The sequence below is a fragment of the Asparagus officinalis genome, chromosome 2 (assembly GCF_001876935.1).
Source record: "Asparagus officinalis chromosome 2, Aspof.V1, whole genome shotgun sequence".
Classification (NCBI taxonomy): Eukaryota; Viridiplantae; Streptophyta; class Magnoliopsida; order Asparagales; family Asparagaceae; genus Asparagus; species Asparagus officinalis.
In genome coordinates this window covers 81,128,364-81,146,537 of record NC_033795.1, presented here as the reverse complement: position 1 = coordinate 81,146,537, position 18,174 = coordinate 81,128,364, and the positions used below count along the sequence as shown (strand labels likewise).

The 18,174-nt window shown below is 39.2% G+C and overlaps 3 protein-coding genes across 3 annotated transcripts in view; 2 read left to right on the top strand and 1 right to left on the bottom strand.

The window, feature by feature from the left end:
- LOC109831408 (heavy metal-associated isoprenylated plant protein 35-like) overlaps nucleotides 1-1,338 on the bottom strand; it is a 2,590-nt gene extending 1,252 nt beyond the window's left edge. Inside the window, exons 1-2 of the mRNA XM_020398732.1 lie at nucleotides 1,327-1,338; nucleotides 542-833 (exon numbers count right to left, since the gene is read on the bottom strand). Coding sequence (XP_020254321.1) covers nucleotides 542-833; nucleotides 1,327-1,338 — 304 coding nt within the window. The remainder of the gene's footprint in view (nucleotides 1-541; nucleotides 834-1,326) is intronic.
- On the top strand, nucleotides 12,212-13,162 carry LOC109831406 (uncharacterized mitochondrial protein AtMg00810-like). Its single transcript, XM_020398731.1, has one exon. The coding sequence runs from the start codon at nucleotides 12,212-12,214 to the stop codon at nucleotides 13,160-13,162; it is 951 nt and encodes a 316-aa protein (XP_020254320.1).
- Nucleotides 14,273-17,883, top strand: LOC109831803 (vesicle-associated membrane protein 724-like). Its single transcript, XM_020399241.1, has 5 exons — nucleotides 14,273-14,559; nucleotides 16,525-16,666; nucleotides 16,763-16,883; nucleotides 17,214-17,276; nucleotides 17,369-17,883. Exons 1-5 carry the CDS (start codon nucleotides 14,355-14,357, stop codon nucleotides 17,555-17,557), a joined length of 720 nt encoding a protein of 239 aa, XP_020254830.1. The 5' UTR covers nucleotides 14,273-14,354; the 3' UTR covers nucleotides 17,558-17,883.

The following is an 18,174-nucleotide window of genomic DNA, read 5'->3' as shown; positions in this document are numbered from 1 at the left end:
GCCATGAGAGAGAGAGAGAGAGAGAGAGTTGAGAATTGTAGCTGGGAAATAAAGAGAGATTTGAACCAAGGGGTTATAAGAGGAGCGGAGTAAAGAAGAGGGTGATATTGTTGGTGGGATTTTGATGAGAAAAGGTGGCAGGATTTATGAAGTTATTCTTACTAGGTACAGTTTTTCACATGTACATATATATATATATCCCCAGAGAAATCATATACAAATTTACCACCCAAACTGAGTTATTTGCTAATTTACACCCAATTCTACCGCAATGAGGTTAATTTTTCAACGTTGGAGGGGGGGAATTTTAGGGGGGGGTCTCCTAAGAAGCATGTCTTTTGGGTATTTTAACTAGGGTTTTTATATAAAAACCATCTTAAATTTTCTGCAAATTATAACTTATCATCTTAGTTTTTTATTTTTTATTTTTATCAAAATCGCCTACATTTGCTAACATGTTCTCAATGCCACGCATTTCACTATTCAACTAAAAACGTGCTCATTTCACTCCTCTCCTCTCTCCACCTCCCCCCTTGCATGCCTCCCCTCTCCTCCTTCCCGTCCTCCCCTACCTCTTTCATCATCTCCTCCACCTCTAAGATTTCTCCAAACCCTAACGCTTCCCTCTCCTCTCCCTCTTGCCACTCCTCCCTCCCCTCTTCTCTCTCACCTCCCCGTCCTCCTCCATCATCTCTATGGTTTCTGTAAACCCGAACTCCGTTCCTCCATTCCTCCCCCTCTACCAACAGCCCTCTCCCTCTCACTCTCCCATCCTCCTCCACTCTCACCTCCCTCACTTCCTTCCTCTCCTCCTCTTCTTCCCCCCTCTTGCGCTAGATTGGAGAGTATAATAGTTAACAGAAAATACTAAAATTCATGACATTGAGAATATGTTAGCAAATGTAGCTAGTTTTGATTTAAAAAAAAGGGTTCAGATCTTCTCCACTATCTAAAAGGTAGTGGATGGACCACTACATAATCACAACCATTGATTATCTAGTTGGTGGTTGTGATTTTTTCTTTGAGTGCAAATTAGGAATGAGTGCAATACACGGGGGTATAGTGAGTATTAGATTTAGATTACATCATAACCGCATACTAAGTAATCAACGATTAAGATTAAAAGTAGTGGTCTCCACTACTTTTTTGTAGTGGAGAGGATCCAAATCCCCAAAAAAAAAATTAAGATGGTAAGTTGTAATTTGAGCAAAAGTTAAAGAGGTTTTTCTTGTAAAAACCTTTTTAACGAATGTGTTAGAGTTAAGGGTGCATTCACAAATATGGTTTATTTGGGGGGTTTTATATGTAAAAACCTTTGTAATGTACCATCTGACGCATTTTGCAATAGTTATTGCAAGATTGCCATTCAATGGTTTGTCTTTTGAGCCACGGCAGGATCATGTACTATATTCCGAACTCATGGGCCCATGGATTATTTCTTTCGGGCTTGACCCACCAACTTTGATGTTCGGTACATTCTGTTCAGGTTGTAGGTGTAAAGTTCTCGTCGCATCCACTCGTTGGAAATAAGCACAAATTTTCAAAACAACCCCGTTTACAATAATAATCGTAAAACAGACTCATTTCCAACTTATTTTCATAAACCGATTTGATTTTAGTCTCAGCGTTGAAATCAGGTCGGTTTCTGGAGAAAAAAAAGTTGAACTCCCGTGAAGTTTAGTAAGTTTTAAATTTCGATTTTTTTTTCAGAAACCGACCTGGTTTTAGCGCTGAGGCTGAAATCAGGTCGGTTTCTGAAAATAAGTTGGAAATAGGTCTTTTTTGGGATTAAAAGTCCAAAGAGGACTGTTTTGAAAATTTATCCTCGGAAATAATTAAAACTGAGGTTTTAGTATCCTAAATGCTCTATAATTACACGATTGAGATAAAGGACTTTGTCTCGATTATGAAATTGTAATCGTTCAATATTAATTTGTTGGTCATTACGTTATCAATATCGATCATCTGCCCAATACCAACTGGGACCACATACTGTCACTGACACGTACAGCACTGTTGGGCCCACTTTTATGAGTTCACAGGATAAGAATCGGGCGCAGTTGGTCCGTTCAGCCAGATACGGATTAACCAAAGCCCGTGTATCTCGGTCAAGAGTCATTTTTAGGCGTCAGTGCGTGTACAGCCCCCGTTGCTCTTTCAATGGCATGAATGATGATCTTCTTCTCTCTCTTAAGAAAGGAAGTGATCAACTAGTGGGGGTAAACTTAAAAAAGCCCATAATAAATACCTCCCGTACTTCTCATTACAACGTTCCTAGAGTCTGTTTGGTTGAGGGGTTTTTATTTTTGCTTGAAAGCTACTGTAATCGTCAGGCTATAACAACATCGTAGCTTTTACTTTGTTTGTTCCGACAAATAAGGCGCTGATGTGGCAGCCAAAAACCTGAAGTATCGGAAGTAGGAAAAAGATCAAACAAGTATCTTTTAAATTTATGAAGTAGGAAGTAGCGGAAGTAATATATTTTTTTGTTTGTTTCACATATTCTTTGAAATAGTGGACATAGTACTTCTTTTCTTCATTTTCTTTCTTTTTATTTGGATAGCAATGAAAAGTTGTTAGGAAGTAGCTAATAAAGGAAATATTAATAAGAAAATTATTTATTTCCTAATTAATGCAAATTTCACTTACTTCCTAGGTGCTTCCAAGTCTTGAGGGGTGGAAAAATATTTAAGAAGTAGAGAAGACACGAAAGCATCACATCAGCGTTTAAGTAAGTATTAAAAACAGGTTTTTCAGAGGAACAAATATGTTTTTTTTTTCTCGTAAGCAGCCGAAGTAGCCTCTGTTTCTTTCATTTCAGCTAGCTCATAATTACTTCCGTGCAAGCAAACATGCCCTAATTCCCAGCAAAAAGCTCTGTTTTGTAGTATTACTGTAGCTGGCGGGTCTAGCTAGACCATTAATTTCTTCGTTACTACAGCGATCGCGTGGTTTACCAAAAACGATCTAAAAATATTTTTTGAGGTAAAAATATTCTTACTGAAGCCCCTTAATCATGATTCGCACTGCGATAAACCTCAGATGAAAGCCAACTAAACCCTGACAGGCTTGATCTAATCTAATCATTAGTAAGTGGAGCAGCTTTCAGAGAAATTCAAAAGAGTTATGATCATACATAGATGTACACTCCACCGCATTTCCTTTTTTCACCAGATCGATCCGGATCCTCTTTGGGTTCTGAGGGGGCACTTTGGAAATGGTGATCCCCATAATTATAATGAGACCATGAGCCACACCTAACTAGCCTTAACTCTTTTCTATCCATTATATTATTTCTGTGGTAATTAATTAATTGCATATACACCTTTTGAGCTGCGAGGGTACAACCACTTATGTTACTGATCATTAACATCCCAAACGATGTCTTCACATTTCAGGTTGCATTGATATGCTATGGGGAGTCATGTGATACTTTGCCCTAATCTTCATAGAGCAAAAAGATTACGCGGATGCCTTGGAACAATGATAATACCTTTTCGTGTTATTGATTTTTTGGAACACTACTAGTGAGACAGTTTCGCCACCCGGGATAAAATTACCCCCACTCATATACAAAAACGTTGTCCCAATAGTAAAAATTCATCCCATCCTCCATGTTGGAACAATTTTGTTCCACTTTGAAGGCAATTGGGATGATTTTCAAACCTTTTTGTATTACTTAAACTAATACATGCTAATTAAATTATAAATATATGCCATGATATATAAAGTATAAAGTAATAATATATTCAATATATTATATTATATCATCATGTAATAAAATAAAATATTATTATTGTTTAATTTATCTGTATAATTTATTTTATGATATTTATTATATATTATTATGCAATATCACATACTATATTATATAATATTACAACATATTTATTATAATATTATATAATATTTTAATAACATATATTAAAATGTGTGGTTGGCAACTTCATACTAATCTGGTTAAGATCTTAGCTGGGTTAGTATTGAACCAAATTAAGTGGAAGTAGTTCAAAAATAACCTAGGTAAAGGCTTTTTTTTAACTAAAAAAAACCCAGTCCAATCTTGTACATGTTTTTACCAAACAAGCCCTTAGGATATGATTTATTTCAAATTAAAGTCAAAACACTTCTAGGCCAGTTTGGCAACCTTAAAACATGGGGTTAGGTTTGAACCTGGTCCTATTTTGAGAGAAATTTTATTTCGGTAAAGCTAACTTAAAACTGGCCTAGCTTTACATAAACTAAGGGTGTGTTTAGCAACTCTGAAAAAAATAGTTTTAGTACGTAGTTATAAGTTTGGCCAAATAGTTTAGCATTAGTTTGGGAAGTAAAAATTAAGTTAGGGAAAACTAGTTTTCGATTGGTCCAAATTTGTATGATAACTAGTTCTATTTCAACCCAAGTCCCCCTTGTTTGAAATAGAACTAGTTTGCTTTGGCCTTAAAAAAGCATTAGGAAATGAAAAAGAAAGGTGATAACTAGCATTAGATTATTTTTTTTAAAAAGTATTCAAACTAGATTAAACTCATAACTGATTCACATAAAAATTACTCTATTCTAATCTACTTAAATGTAGCTAGTCCAAAACTAATCTAGGCTAGTTTTTTAGTTGCCAAACTGACCCAGGTGTGTTTGGCAAACTACACGAAACTGGGCTAGGACTAGTCCTGGCCCGGTTTTGTGCTAAACTAGTTTTTTTTACTGGCCTCCAAGTCTAAAAGAAAACTAGTTTAGTGGCCAATTTTTGGCTAAAATATTGGGTCAGCTCTAGCTGGGGAATTTGCCAAACAAGAAACAACTTAAAGTTGAGCTAGGTTCAGTCCTGATCTAATTTTACAAGGTTGCCAAACACACCACCCTGGTGTATTTCTCAACTTTAAAATTGAACTAAGCTAGACTAGTTTTTCTTAACTAGACCAAAGTTAAACATATAAGAGTTGGTTCACAAAAGAACTAGTTTATGGGTAAGATTCTGAACTGAAAACAACTGGTTCAATTTGGGTCCAATTTTCGTCAAACTAAAAATAAGATTTTGGACCAATATTGTACCGTCTAAAATAAGTTTTGTGGAGTTAGCCAAATACACCCTAAAAAACCATTCACTAAACCGATTCTTTTTTGATACATATAGAGGTTTAGATCAAATAAGAACTAGTTATTCTCAAAACTGGGCCAGGTTCGGTCATAACCCAATTTTGAGAAGATTGCCAGGCACACTCTTAGACAAGGTGTGGCTGCAATTACTCCTTGTTTCTATGACATGCATGCTAGTTCTCCCTTGCACGTGATGCGCGCTTTACATGGTAAACTTGCTAATGAATGCTAACATGACTGTAGGTGACGAAGGATTCATACCTGGCAAGCATCAAGGAGAATCACGAGTCATTATGGCAAAAACAAGAAAATAGACGCTTGCTGCCCGTTCAGAGAGCCAGCAGCTTCTAAGTTAACCCTGCGCAGGTGATCCTGCAGGCCTCTTAAACCCACAATAGCTTCATATATATGACAGTCATAAAGAGACCGTCCAAGCCACACCATGCATGCAAAAAAATCAACAAGATTCAAGAACAGACACGCGAAAATATCGAACAGAATGAAGCATTTTAGCAACTATGGGTCTTAAGCGAAATAAAGATGCATGCATCAACATGTTTGTAGAGGAAACATCACCAGAAACGACGCGCATAGATGTTCGCCAGAAAAAAAGGGGGGAAAAAGAAAAGAAAAGTGAAAAAAAAGACGATAAGCATATGCGAAGAAGGTGCAATATCCTTAGTCATACTGACGTTAACGGTTTCAGTTCTATTTTAAGCGTATTACTAGCGTATTCCAAATCCTTAACGTCACCTGTATGTCAAAATAACAATATAGCTTACGAAGGAGATATGAAAATCCTATTTTTCATAACAACGCACAACGAGAAGTAGAAATACTGAAGTACTAATTATATGCCAGTACAACACGGACTACACCAAACTTAGTTGGACCTGCATGCTGATAATTTTGGCTATAAAACCTGAACACAACGAATTAGGTCAGCAATAAGTAAGGTTTTATTGGTTTTTTTTAATCCATAACTAGACATGTTACTCTTTATGCACTTTCAGATGATTTCTAAAACGTTCATCTAAATCAAATCCTAAATTGCACCACATGTTACTCTTTATGCACTTTCAGATGATTTCTAAAACGTTCATCTAAATCAAATCCTAAATTGCACCAGATTTTGATACATGAACATTGACAAGTGATTTCTAAAACGTTCATCTAAATCAAATCCTAAATTGCACCAGATTTTGATACATGAACATTGACAAGGCACGACGACGAAAGGAAAATTCTAAAAAAAAAAGAAAAAATACACATGACAGGCATGTCCAACGAGGTGCGGCTTCATAGCAGGCGTATTCATGCTAGGCAGAGAGTATGCAAGTCTATTCAACTACCAAACAACGTCTACTGGCTAATGGCAAGTCAATCTTTGAGCTACACTGATCTTCTCCCAGCTCAGAGAAAACTGGTACCGGGGGCGAGTCTGATTTGGGAGAATTTATGCCATCCTCTTGTCGGCTGATATGTCACCCTTTACGTTGTTTTTTTAACATATATCGTTGATATACCCTCATAAATAAAACAGGCTCTTGATAAGGTAGATCTCATATCCGATATTGTGGCTGACATGTGTGACAGGGCTATAAACATTCAGAACACCAAAAAATGTTCAAGGGTTTGGGGAAAAGAAGCCAGTAACCAAATCAAACACTTGTAATATGGCGATAAAAGACTCAAGTATGCGAACTTCTCTAAGCGAGCATCTGGTCAAGTGTGCATGAGATACTGAGATTACAGATGATGAACTGATGTGACAAGTTGAACATAGGAAATGAAGCAATATGAAGATCTTAATCGTTCAGACATCACTCGCCAAGTTTGATTTGAAGTAACTTTTTATTTGCATATGCCACTAGGATTTACAGACCAAAATAAGTAACACTCAACAAGTAAAGCACAAGATGATAAAATTATTTAGCGCAAGATAAAAACTGCAGCTGTCAACTATAGATCATGCCGCCATTGATCTTGTATCCTGCTCTTGTAGCCGAGCCTGTTTTGACGCTGCTAAAACCCAATTTCATATCTCTGATTCTAAAATACAAAAAAAAAAAAAACACACACACACTCTACAATTCTTAAAATCTCCATCAAACTTATTCCCATCATGAATTGCCTTCAAGGGAATCTTATGCTAATAAGACACTTCTAATGGTTTTCTGGTGACGGCTAATGATCTAACCAGAGCTATATTAGGGGGAAACTCGATAAGTTCTTTTCATGATGTGTGGAGAATAAAATTTCCCAATACATGCCATAAAAGTTCTAGTCAAACTTGATGTTAAGTGAAGAAAAATAAAAGTGGTATGCTGCAACATTTAAAACTAGGTAATTTTCACAGTGTAGTTGTTGAATTTGGATGCTCGCCTCATTTTTTGTTGGAATATCAAATTAAAATGCTAGAATAAATGAGTTTTAGAAGTGCAATGGTCATAAGTTTAGAAGTGTTGGAATATCAAATTAAAATGCTAGAATAAATGAGTTTTAGAAGTGCAATGGTCATAAGTTTAGAAGGTGAAGAGACATAGGTTATGGAAGAATAAGAGTAACTTACTCATTTATGACATTTATCTTTATGGCATTAAAATAGGAGTTTAATTTGTGACTATTGGTATGCCTAGACGTTTTTGTTTTTGAAGCCTATATAAAGGGCTATTGTAATCCTTGTTTGATATGAAGAGAGAAAATTGAAGAAATATAAGTGAGTTCTTCATTTGAAAGAGTTCTAAGTTCGTAAACTTAAGAGTCATCAGTGGTATCAGAGCCACTTGATCCAATTTTCCCATTCTCTCTTCTTCTCATGGCTACCACAAATAATCTTGTCAATCATCAAGTGCCAAAATTATTGAAAGATAACTATGAGAGTTGGTCAATCCAAATGAGAGGCTTATTTGGTTCTCAAGAGTTGTGGGAGCTGATCATTGATGGGTTCACGGAACCTACACCAGAAGTAGAAGCCACCTATACCGCCGAAGAGAAGAAGGCTCTCAGAGAACAAAGAAAGAAGGATAGCAAGGCTCGTTTTCTACTCTATCAAGGGTTGGACGAGTCTACCTTTGAGAGAGTTGCCGAAGCAACGACAAGCAAGGAAGCATGGGAAATCCTTACGACCATCTACAAAGGTGTCGAGCGGGTGAAGCGAATTCGCCTCCAAACTTTGAGGGGCGATCTTGAAGCCGCTCAAATGAAAGATGAAGAACAAATCTCCGATTATTATTCACGATTACTTCTAATTGTGAATAAAATAAGGAGAAATGGAGAGAAGATGGAGGACATCCGAGTGATGGAGAAGTTGCTCCGATCCCTCACATCAAAATTCGAGCACGTGGTGGCGGCAATTGAGGAGTCAAAGAATTTGGAGGATATCTCAATAGAGGAGCTCTTGGGATCTCTCCAAGTTCATGAACAACGAATGCAAAAGAAGGCTAGTTCCATAGTTTTGGAGCAAGTACTAGAGTCAACATTGACTCTAAGTAATCAAGGCTCACAAGGAAGAGGTCGTGGTCGTGGTAGAGGCAGGGGACGTGGTCCCCAACAGCAAACCACTCAAAATCAAGTGGAGACCCAAAGCTTTAAAGGACGATGACGAAGCAATCGTGGAAGATCCACACCTGGCCGTGGAAGCAACAAGAATGTTCAGTGCTATAACTGTCACAAGTTTGGGCACTATGCTTCAAATTGTTGGCACAAAACTGAAGACCAAACCAATCTTGCCGAAGCAACAAATGATGTGGGTAACAACTCTACGCTTCTTCTTGCTAATGATGATTCAAGTGTTGAGAATGATGCTTGGTACCTTGACTCGGGTGCTAGCAACCACATGTGCGGGAAGAAAGAACTTTTCATGGAACTCGCAGAAGGAGTTCATGGAAGTGTGAGCCTCGGAGATTCTTCAAAACTCTCGGTTGAAGGCAAAGGGAAGATTAAGATCTACCAAAATGATGGTAAGCCCGAGTATATTTCCGATGTTTACTATATTCCTAACATGAAAAGTAATATTCTTAGCATTGGTCAATTACTCGGAAAGGGATACAAAGTATATATGGAGAACAACCATCTTTGGTTGAAAAATACAAATGGAGGCCTCATAGCTTGTGTTAAGATGACAAGGAATCGTGTAGGCAATAAAAATTACCTTTAATCCTTATCAGAGAAGTTCAGAACAAAACTGTTAAAAACTCGCCCGAAATAGCAGAAAAAGGGGAAAACGCAGATATCTCCCAAACCGTAAGGAATTTGGCGAAACGGAGGAAGCGAACCAAAGCCTTCGGCTAGGTTCGGATGGCTCCATCTCATCGAGATAGGCGATTTTTATATATAATTCGCCCAATTCCGACTTACGGTTTGAAAATTACGGCCTATTCTTCGATCCACGCTATAGAGCTCGCCTAACGGCTTGAAGATCGCCTGCAGACCCAGGTTCGTTTGCAGTCCCCCAGCTTCGCCTGCAGTTGCAAATCCGCCTGCAGACCCCAAGTCTGCCTGCAAATCTGCCTGCAGACCCAAGTCTGCCTGCAGTTGCAAATCCGCCTGCAGACCCAAGTCTGCCTGCAGTCCCCAACTCTGCCTGCAGTCCCAAATCCGCCTGCAGACCCAAGTCCGCCTGCAGTCCCGAGCTCTGCCTGTAGCCCCAAATCCGCCTGCAGACCCAAGTCTACCTGCAGTCCCCAAGCTCGCCTGCAGACCCAAGTCTGCCTGCAGTCCTAAGCTCGCGAGGACAAACCTTCCTTATTTTCCGTGATGTGAGGGTAGGGGGGGCACAATACTCCAGGCCCGTCAGATGGCCGTCCACAGTACGAATGAGCGGACAGGCGCCGAAACAGCCTGCACCCTCATAAATTCAGCTTACCTCATTTGTCCAGGTGAAGGGACGAGAGCCGCCAACGCTCGGTGGTTGGTCAGATCCACGCAAGCATCTGACAGCCGTTGTCACGCATACGAGGAGGGGCTTTCCCACTCCTATGTAGCGTGATGCAGAGCACAGCTCTTCGAATGACCATTGACGGTACGAATGAACAGCAGGACGTCTCCGAACAACGTGTGGTCACATCCCATAATTCAAGGAGCAGTCAAGCTATCTCCCTCACCTCTATTAGTGGTCAAATCCCATGAATCAAGGGAGAGCCCATGCCATCCCTTGCCTGTTAAAACCCATCTTCAGCAGCATGAAGAAGGGGGATTGGCCGTTGCATATTCTGCTGGCTAATCTCCCAAAGGTTGAACCTGGACCTTTGCCAAAGGCTCCCTCATTTGAGAACCGAAGCTCCGGCTCCGGCATCAACTTCGATCGGATCGTCCAAGGGAAGCAGACTCGGCACGAGCACCGAGCGAGGCATCCTATCGCCACCTAAAGTCCCCACACAAAACAAAGAGGGCCTTCCGAGCTTCTACTGCGTACTGAAGCTCTCTAGCAACTTCGATCGGATCGTCCAAGGGAAGCAGACTCGGCACGAGCACCGAGCGAGGCGTCCTATCGCCACCGAGGAACCCACGTTAAACAAGGAGGGCCTTCCCTCCGCTTCTGTTGTAAATATTTGATTTATTAGTTTGTAATAAGCCTTCTTATTAATACAAACGAAGCTCCCTGTTTTCAGGAGATCAAAATTTACACCTACAAACCGCATGTTTCCCTTGCATCTAAACACGAAAGTCGACAAGTGTTTTCAAGGACTCATGGAGAATGAGTCATGGAGGTGGCATCTTCGCTTCGGCCATCTAAACTTCAGCGGTTTGAAGTTGTTGTCTACAGCTGGCATGGTACGAGGTCTACCAACAATTGATCCACCGAATCATATTTGTGAAGGTTGTGTAATCGGCAAGCAACCGCGACTTCCTTTTCCCAGTGGAAAATCATGGAGAGCAAGTGTACCATTGCAACTTGTTCACACAGACATCTGCGGACCGATCGATCCCGTATCTTTGGGAGGTAATAGATATTTTATAACTTTCATTGATGACTTCAATAGAAAGTTGTGGGTGTACACTCTTAAAGAAAAATCTGCTGCCTTTACTACATTCAAGCATTTTAAAGCTTTAGTTGAAGCAGAGAGCGGCCACAAGCTAAAAATTCTTCGATCTGACCGAGGTGGTGAATACACCTCAAATCTGTTTCAAGAATATTGCAGGGAGCAAGGTATAAAGAGACAGTTTACTACTGCCTGCACACCACAACAAAATGGCATTGCAGAAAGAAAGAACCGGACCATCCTCGACATGACAAGAACCATGCTCAAAGAAAAGGGATTGCCAAAGCAGTTCTGGGCAGAAGCCGTGGCATGCTCAGCTTATTTGCTCAACCGATGCCCCACAAAGATAGTGAAGAACAAGACACCTCAAGAGGCATGGAGCGGTTACACGCCTAGTGTGGCACACCTACGAATTTTTGGTTGTGTTGCATATGCTCAAGTACCTGAAGTCAAAAGGAAGAAGCTTGACAATCGCGGTGAAAAATGCATTTTCATCGGATATAGCGAGGAGTCGAAGGCATACAAGCTCTACAATCCACTAACCAAGAAACTAGTTGTTAGTAGAGACGTTGTCTTTAATGAAGAAGAAGCATTGAACTGGAGCAATGAAGATCAACCCGTGGAGAATGAACCTGATGAGTCTCTACATGAGGAACCATCACTAGCTACACCACCATCTCCTCCACACTCTACACCCTCTCCTGCAAGAGGTTGTCCATCTTCTGGGGAAAGTAGTAGCAGCGAATCTATCATGCAACGAGGTCCCATCAAAATGAGAAGCCTCAGGGAGATCAATGAGCAGATAGAAGAAGACGAAGAGTCAAATCTTTTCTGCTTATATGCTGATCATGAACCTCTCACCTTTCAAGAAGCCGTAATAGAACATTGTTGGCGAACAACAATGGAGGAGGAGATCCACGCCATCCAAAAGAATGATACTTGGGAGTTGACAACTCTTCCACAAAATCACAAGGCAATAGGGGTCAAGTGGGTGTACAAGATCAAGCGCACAACAAATGGTGAAGTTGATCGGTACAAGGCGAGGCTTGGCACCACAAGCGTGGAACGCCCGAATTGATGGCTATCTTCATCAAAACGGCTTCATTAAATGTCCCTATGAACACGCCATCTACATGAAGAGGAACCATAGAGGCGAATTTCTAATAATTTGTCTTTATGTTGATGATTTATTGTACACAGGAAGCAGTACCGAGATGCTTGCTGAATTCAAGGCGGCAATGTTCAATGAATTTGAGATGACAGACAATGGATTAATGTCCTATTTTCTTGGCATTGAAGTGAAGCAGCAACAAGAGGGGATTTTAATATCCCAGAAGAAGTACATGAAGGAGATCTTAGAGAAGTTCAAGATGAATGAATGTAACCCTGTTAACACCCCAGTAGCCATCGGAATGAAGCTATCAAGAGAAGGAGACGGACGTTTCGTGGATTCAACTCTTTTCAAAAGTCTAGTTGGCAGCCTGAGATACTTGACGATCACAAGGCCCGATATTACTTATGGAGTTGGACTTGTGAGTCGCTATATGGAGACACCGAATGAATCTCACTGGCTAGCTGCGAAGAGGATACTAAGGTATATCAAAGGCACACTCAACCTGGGTCTCTTCTATGCATATGATGAAAATGCACAACTAGTTGGTTACTCAGATAGTGACTGGGGAGGTGATCAAGATGAGAGAAAAAGCACCACAGGCTATGTTTTCTATCTTGGGTCAACTGCATTTTCATGGACCTCAAAGAAGCAAGGAGTTGTAGCTTTATCTTCATGTGAAGCAGAGTATGTGACGGCTGCATCTACAGTATGTGAAGCAATTTGGTTGCGAAACATATTAAAGGAGTTGGATCATCCACAAGAAGACTCGACCGTAATTTTTGTGGACAACAAACCAGCCATCCAGCTTGCAAAGAACCCAGTACATCATGGGAGGAGCAAACACATAGATACACGATTTCATTTTCTCAGAGACCATGTAAAGCAGAAAACCGTTGAACTGAAGCATTGTCACACCACTGAACAAACCTTCATGAGGCTAAGAGACATGCTTGGCTTAAAGACATTTTGATTTGAAGGGGCGTGTTGGAATATCAAATTAAAATGCTAGAATAAATGAGTTTTAGAAGTGCAAGGGTCATAAGTTTAGAAGGTGAAGAGACATAGGTTATGGAAGAATAAGAGTAACTTACTCATTATGACATTTATCTTTATGGCATTAAAATAGGAGTTTAATTTGTGACTATTGGTATGCCTAAACGTTTTTGTATTTGAAGCCTATATAAAGGGCTATTGTAATCCTTGTTTGATATGAAGAGAGAAAATTGAAGAAATATAAGTGAGTTCTTCATTTGAAAGAGTTCTAAGTTCATGAAGAGAGAAAATTGAAGAAATATAAGTGAGTTCTTCATTTGAAAGAGTTCTAAGTTCGTAAACTTAAAAGTCATCATTTTTCTCATATTTAAGCACATTAACTGAAATCTCAAAGCTTGCATATTCATTATCGTGCCATCTGGCAAAGGATTAAGTGGAATTAAAGACTTAACCGCTCCTTAGCCTGCTAAACTCAAAATTTACAAGGGGATGTAAACTAAGTTAACCCCTCATAATTTTCCAAACACAAAAAAAGATTGAAGAAGAAATGCAAACAGAGAATGGTCCGCTTCGTATTAGAGATAGAGGGTTAATTCAAACTTCGCGGATGCGGCCATAAACTCAATTCAGCAACCATCCTAAACCTGGATTTGAAAACTCAAGTTTAGTGCTAATAACCGGATTTGAAAATATATGTATTTCTCCAACAATAAATAAAAACAAAGCAACAAATCGATCGGGATCTCCAAATGATTTCAGGAAACTACAAAATAAACAGATCAAGGACAATTAAGAAAATACGCAATTCTCCAAATGATAATACAAAGCTTTTACAGCAGCTAGATTTCTATAGGGGTGAGTTCTCGCGGATTCTCCGCAAGCAAAGCAAAGGATCCAAACCCGGGAATTCTGCCCCGGGGTACAAGAGCGCGGGACCCACAAGCTTAGCGGCACGCGTCCTCTTGCGAGTGGTCAAGAGGCGCTGTTTCGTGTTGGTCCGTAACAGCAGCGATCCCACCGCCAGCCTGCTCGTTCCCTCCCAGCGTGGACCCTCGTCGACCCCAGTCACCTGAATCCTGACCTTTGCCTCCTCTCAAAGTCAACGAACCCTCTCTCTCAATAAAATCCAAGGAACCCTAACCCTAACCCTAATTCATCTGAGGTCGGGGATGGTGAAGGGAGGCGAAGAGGGGAGCTGGTTCATCTACAGCTTCGTCGCGAGGGGGACGATGGTGCTCGCCGAGTTCACGGAGTTCACCGGGAATTTCCCGGCGATCGCCGCCCAGTGCCTGCAGAAGCTCCCCTCTTCCAACAACAAGTTCACCTACTCTTGCGATCACCACACCTTCAACTTCCTAGTTCACGATGGGTACGGTGAGTCGTTCGCTCGCAGGATTTCGACAGATTTTAGGTGTAATTTTGTTAGATTTGGAGAGGAATTTTATTAGGAAGTAAAAGCTGCAGAATTTTATTAAGCTGGAATTTTGAGCTAGAATTGAGACGGTTGCTGTTTGATGTTGTAATTTCCGCGAAATTTTGGAAGGGTTTGATGACGTTTTGGCTAGACGAGGAATAATGATTGTAGGATATTGAACCCGTTGATTTCTCTGTGCCGTCTTGTTTGCTATCGGATCAAAGTTTGGGGATAAATTGATTCGAGTGCATGTGAAAATAAGCAAAATTTCATGTTACATGAATAATGTGGCATCATTCTCAAAATTTCATCGAAATATCTGCGAGATGTTGGCGGAGTTTGGATGAGGTGAGCTGGATTGGTTGCTATTTTACTTTATTACCATTAGAAGGGTTGTTTCTATGAACGATTTGGGTTTTGTTTTTCAGTCTTAACAGGAAAATTAGTTTGTATAATCATATGATTCCTAGGAATTTATGTGCTCAGTGACTCAAGACTGTTGTGTAACGTAGTAATTATGTTTGGCCTGAAATACTTTAAATGGCCAACCATGATCTTATATCATGCCGTTCACACTTCTAATGTGAAGAAGCGGAAGCATGATCAGTTCAGAACAGATAAAGACATTTCAAAAGTTATCGATAAAAAGTTATCGATCCCACAAGGAAGGTGTTTGTAGGAAATTATTAGAATCGGTTTGTATGTTGTGTGCATGACAATTAGGAGTGATGATAGATGTGATTGTGGAGAGATGGAGAGAATGAGAATTTATGTTGTGTGCATGACAATTAGGAGTGATGATAGATGTGATTGTGGAGAGATGGAGAGAATGAGAATGATTGTGTGTAAAATGATGATAGATGTGATTGTGGAGAGATGGAGAGAATGAGAATGATTGTGTGTAAAAAATGATATTGAGAGCGATAGATAAAGAATAAATGAAATCACAAGGAAAGAAAGGAAATTGAAGGAAATAAAAATCAAGAAAATAAAAATAAAAGAAAAGTAAAAATTAAGAAAGAAAAGGATGAGGGTTCAATTAAAGATATGAGGAATCTAGAATTGAACCCACCTCAAAAGAATGAGGGTTTTTATTTTTGAGCTTGTTTTTTTGCCTTAATTTTTTTTATATATTTTAGGTAACATCGGCTTGTTTGTTGGTTGAGGGACCTGGCCGTGAAGGTTTTATAGCAGGACATCACCTGCGCATAGTCGTATGAGTGAGGAATTTGCTTCAACTCCTATAGAGCGTGGGGCCCATAATGAATTTCAAAAAAATTGCGACTTTTTTTGAGCTTTCTTAGCTTTGTTTCATAGGGAATCCCGTGTTCGTGCAAAATTGCTTAGGTAGTGATGATAATGATGATTGGCTTTCCCCATTAGCTAATAAGATCCTTATTTTAAGCTTGTCTAAAGTTCTTCACTTAATCAACTTCCTATTATCCTTCTACGTTTATTATTTTTACTTACATTTTATTTGTGAATGCATGACTCTATAAATTCAACTGTCAAGAAAACATAGCACGTATCCGTAGACCTCACAACCAATGCATATGGACACAAGCAGAATGTAGGGGGAGCAAGGTGCCCAAATTTGTCGTGTGAACTAGTGGCTTATGTTAAGTTGGGCTAGTAAATAATTAACTGCTTAGGTGGGAAATTGCAGCAAGGCTTACAATCTTGCTTTCCCTTGATAAGTTGGTGTCAACCACACCGTTGAACACCCTAACAACCCAATGACACTGGATAACTGAACCCAGACAACGAATATCTTCCATGAAGTTTTTGTGCCAGCTTGTCAGTACATAAATCAAAAGCAGTGTTTTATGAAGAAGAATGTTCTAAATCTGTTAACATGGCTAATTTTCATAATATATAAGAGATCTAAGTTCTATGAAGCCTCATTTTTTTTGTTTATCTGCCAGCATATTGTGTTGTTGCCAAAGAATCAGTTCCAAGACATGTCTCCATTGCCTTCCTGGAGCGGCTTAAAGTAGACTTCAGAAAGAAATACGGAGGTGGTAAAGCTGACACGGCATCTGCCAAAAGTCTCAATAAAGAATTTGGGTATGCTCACTTGCCAATGTTTTTGCCATGAGATTCATCCAACTTCTGTATATTCTTAGGATTTCCATGATATCAAGTTTGTCTGTTAATTTGCAGACCAGTTATAAAGGAACATATGCAGTATATTGTTGAACATGCTGAAGAAATAGAAAAGGTTTCAAAAGTTAAGGCCCAAGTTTCAGAGATCAAAAGTATTATGCTAGAAAATATTGAAAAGGTATGTAGTTTATCTTGCCTTCCTATTCGTCATAAACTTGCATGTAGAATCAAATCCAAGAAAAGTAGCTTGGACCTGGAACCTTCATCGATATGCACATATTCTTTTACAAGCATTTGTGTTTTTGTAGATGTCAGATAGCATCTGCATATGCATTTACTTGTGTTTCGATTGCTGTAATCACTTTATAGTGCTGCAATCTGAGCTTTATTTGAGATGCTACAAAAAGCATTCACCTATAATGGTTCTACTGTACTAATTTGACGTATTACTATTTTCCATGAACAAGAACAACTCTCATTTGAGCTTACCTAATTGATCTACTTTCAGTCTGTTGATCGAGGAGAGAAGCTTACTGATCTTGCTGAAAAGACGACACATTTGCATTCACAGGTAAAACCTCATATACTGAAACAACTAAACTTATGCACTATTGAGTTTTCATACAGTTTATATCGTCTACTTATTTTCTGGTCTTGCTCCAGGCTCAAGATTTCAGAAAGCAGGGGACCAAAGTTCGTAGAAAAATGTGGTTAAAGAATATGAAAATCAAGTTGGTGGTTCTTGCTGTCATCTTTCTCCTGGTGCTTATTATCTGGTTGTCTGTTTGCCAAGGATTCAGCTGCGCAAAGGAGGAACATAAAACTGAGAACTCTATACCTGAAACTCCTTAATCCACATATCTCAAAATCCAGAGCACAAGAAAGTCTTATTCCATTTTCGATTTGGTTATTTCTTTACCTAAAGTTTCAGCTACAAAGAGTTGGAACCTGGCAACATGAAGTAACTATTGATTGCAAGTATGAGCTGTGGTTCCTGATTGTCATTGTTGTTTATCCTAGACAACTAAATTTTCGCGGTCTTGTAATGCTTGTTGCTTTGCAGTTTAATTTTTGAAGTTATATGATGATGTGTGGAAATTTTGAGTAAAGTTCTATTATATATATAAAATGTATGATGAGGATAATTGTTGCTGTATTTTCTCAGTGCAGTTGTTGTCCGAGATTGTGTTAGTGCCAGTTATTCTCTTATGTTAAGAAATAGGGTGATTTATGATCATTAGCTAGTATTACCAATTAATATCTAGATTAGAATAAATGTTGACTTATGATCTGAGTTTTTGCCGCTGCTTTAGTACTATATTGAATTTCAAAAATTACTTTTATGTTCGCTAATGAGTTTACCTACAAATGCGTGTTGGATTTTATATTTGATTTATGATTGTGTATGTCTATTTGTTTTATTGATGTATATGTGAATTATCCATCTATGGATGTTTCTTTTTTGAGAT

Excerpts from the sequence above, each read along its gene's own strand:
- LOC109831406 (XM_020398731.1), top strand. The coding sequence starts at position 12,212 with ATGAAGAGGAACCATAGAGGCGAATTTCTAATAATTTGTCTTTATGTT.
- LOC109831803 (XM_020399241.1), top strand. The coding sequence starts at position 14,355 with ATGGTGAAGGGAGGCGAAGAGGGGAGCTGGTTCATCTACAGCTTCGTC. Across the intron at positions 16,884-17,213 it reads TGCTAGAAAATATTGAAAAG|TCTGTTGATCGAGGAGAGAA; the intron begins GTATGTAGTTTA and ends ATCTACTTTCAG. Across the intron at positions 17,277-17,368 it reads CGACACATTTGCATTCACAG|GCTCAAGATTTCAGAAAGCA; the intron begins GTAAAACCTCAT and ends GTCTTGCTCCAG.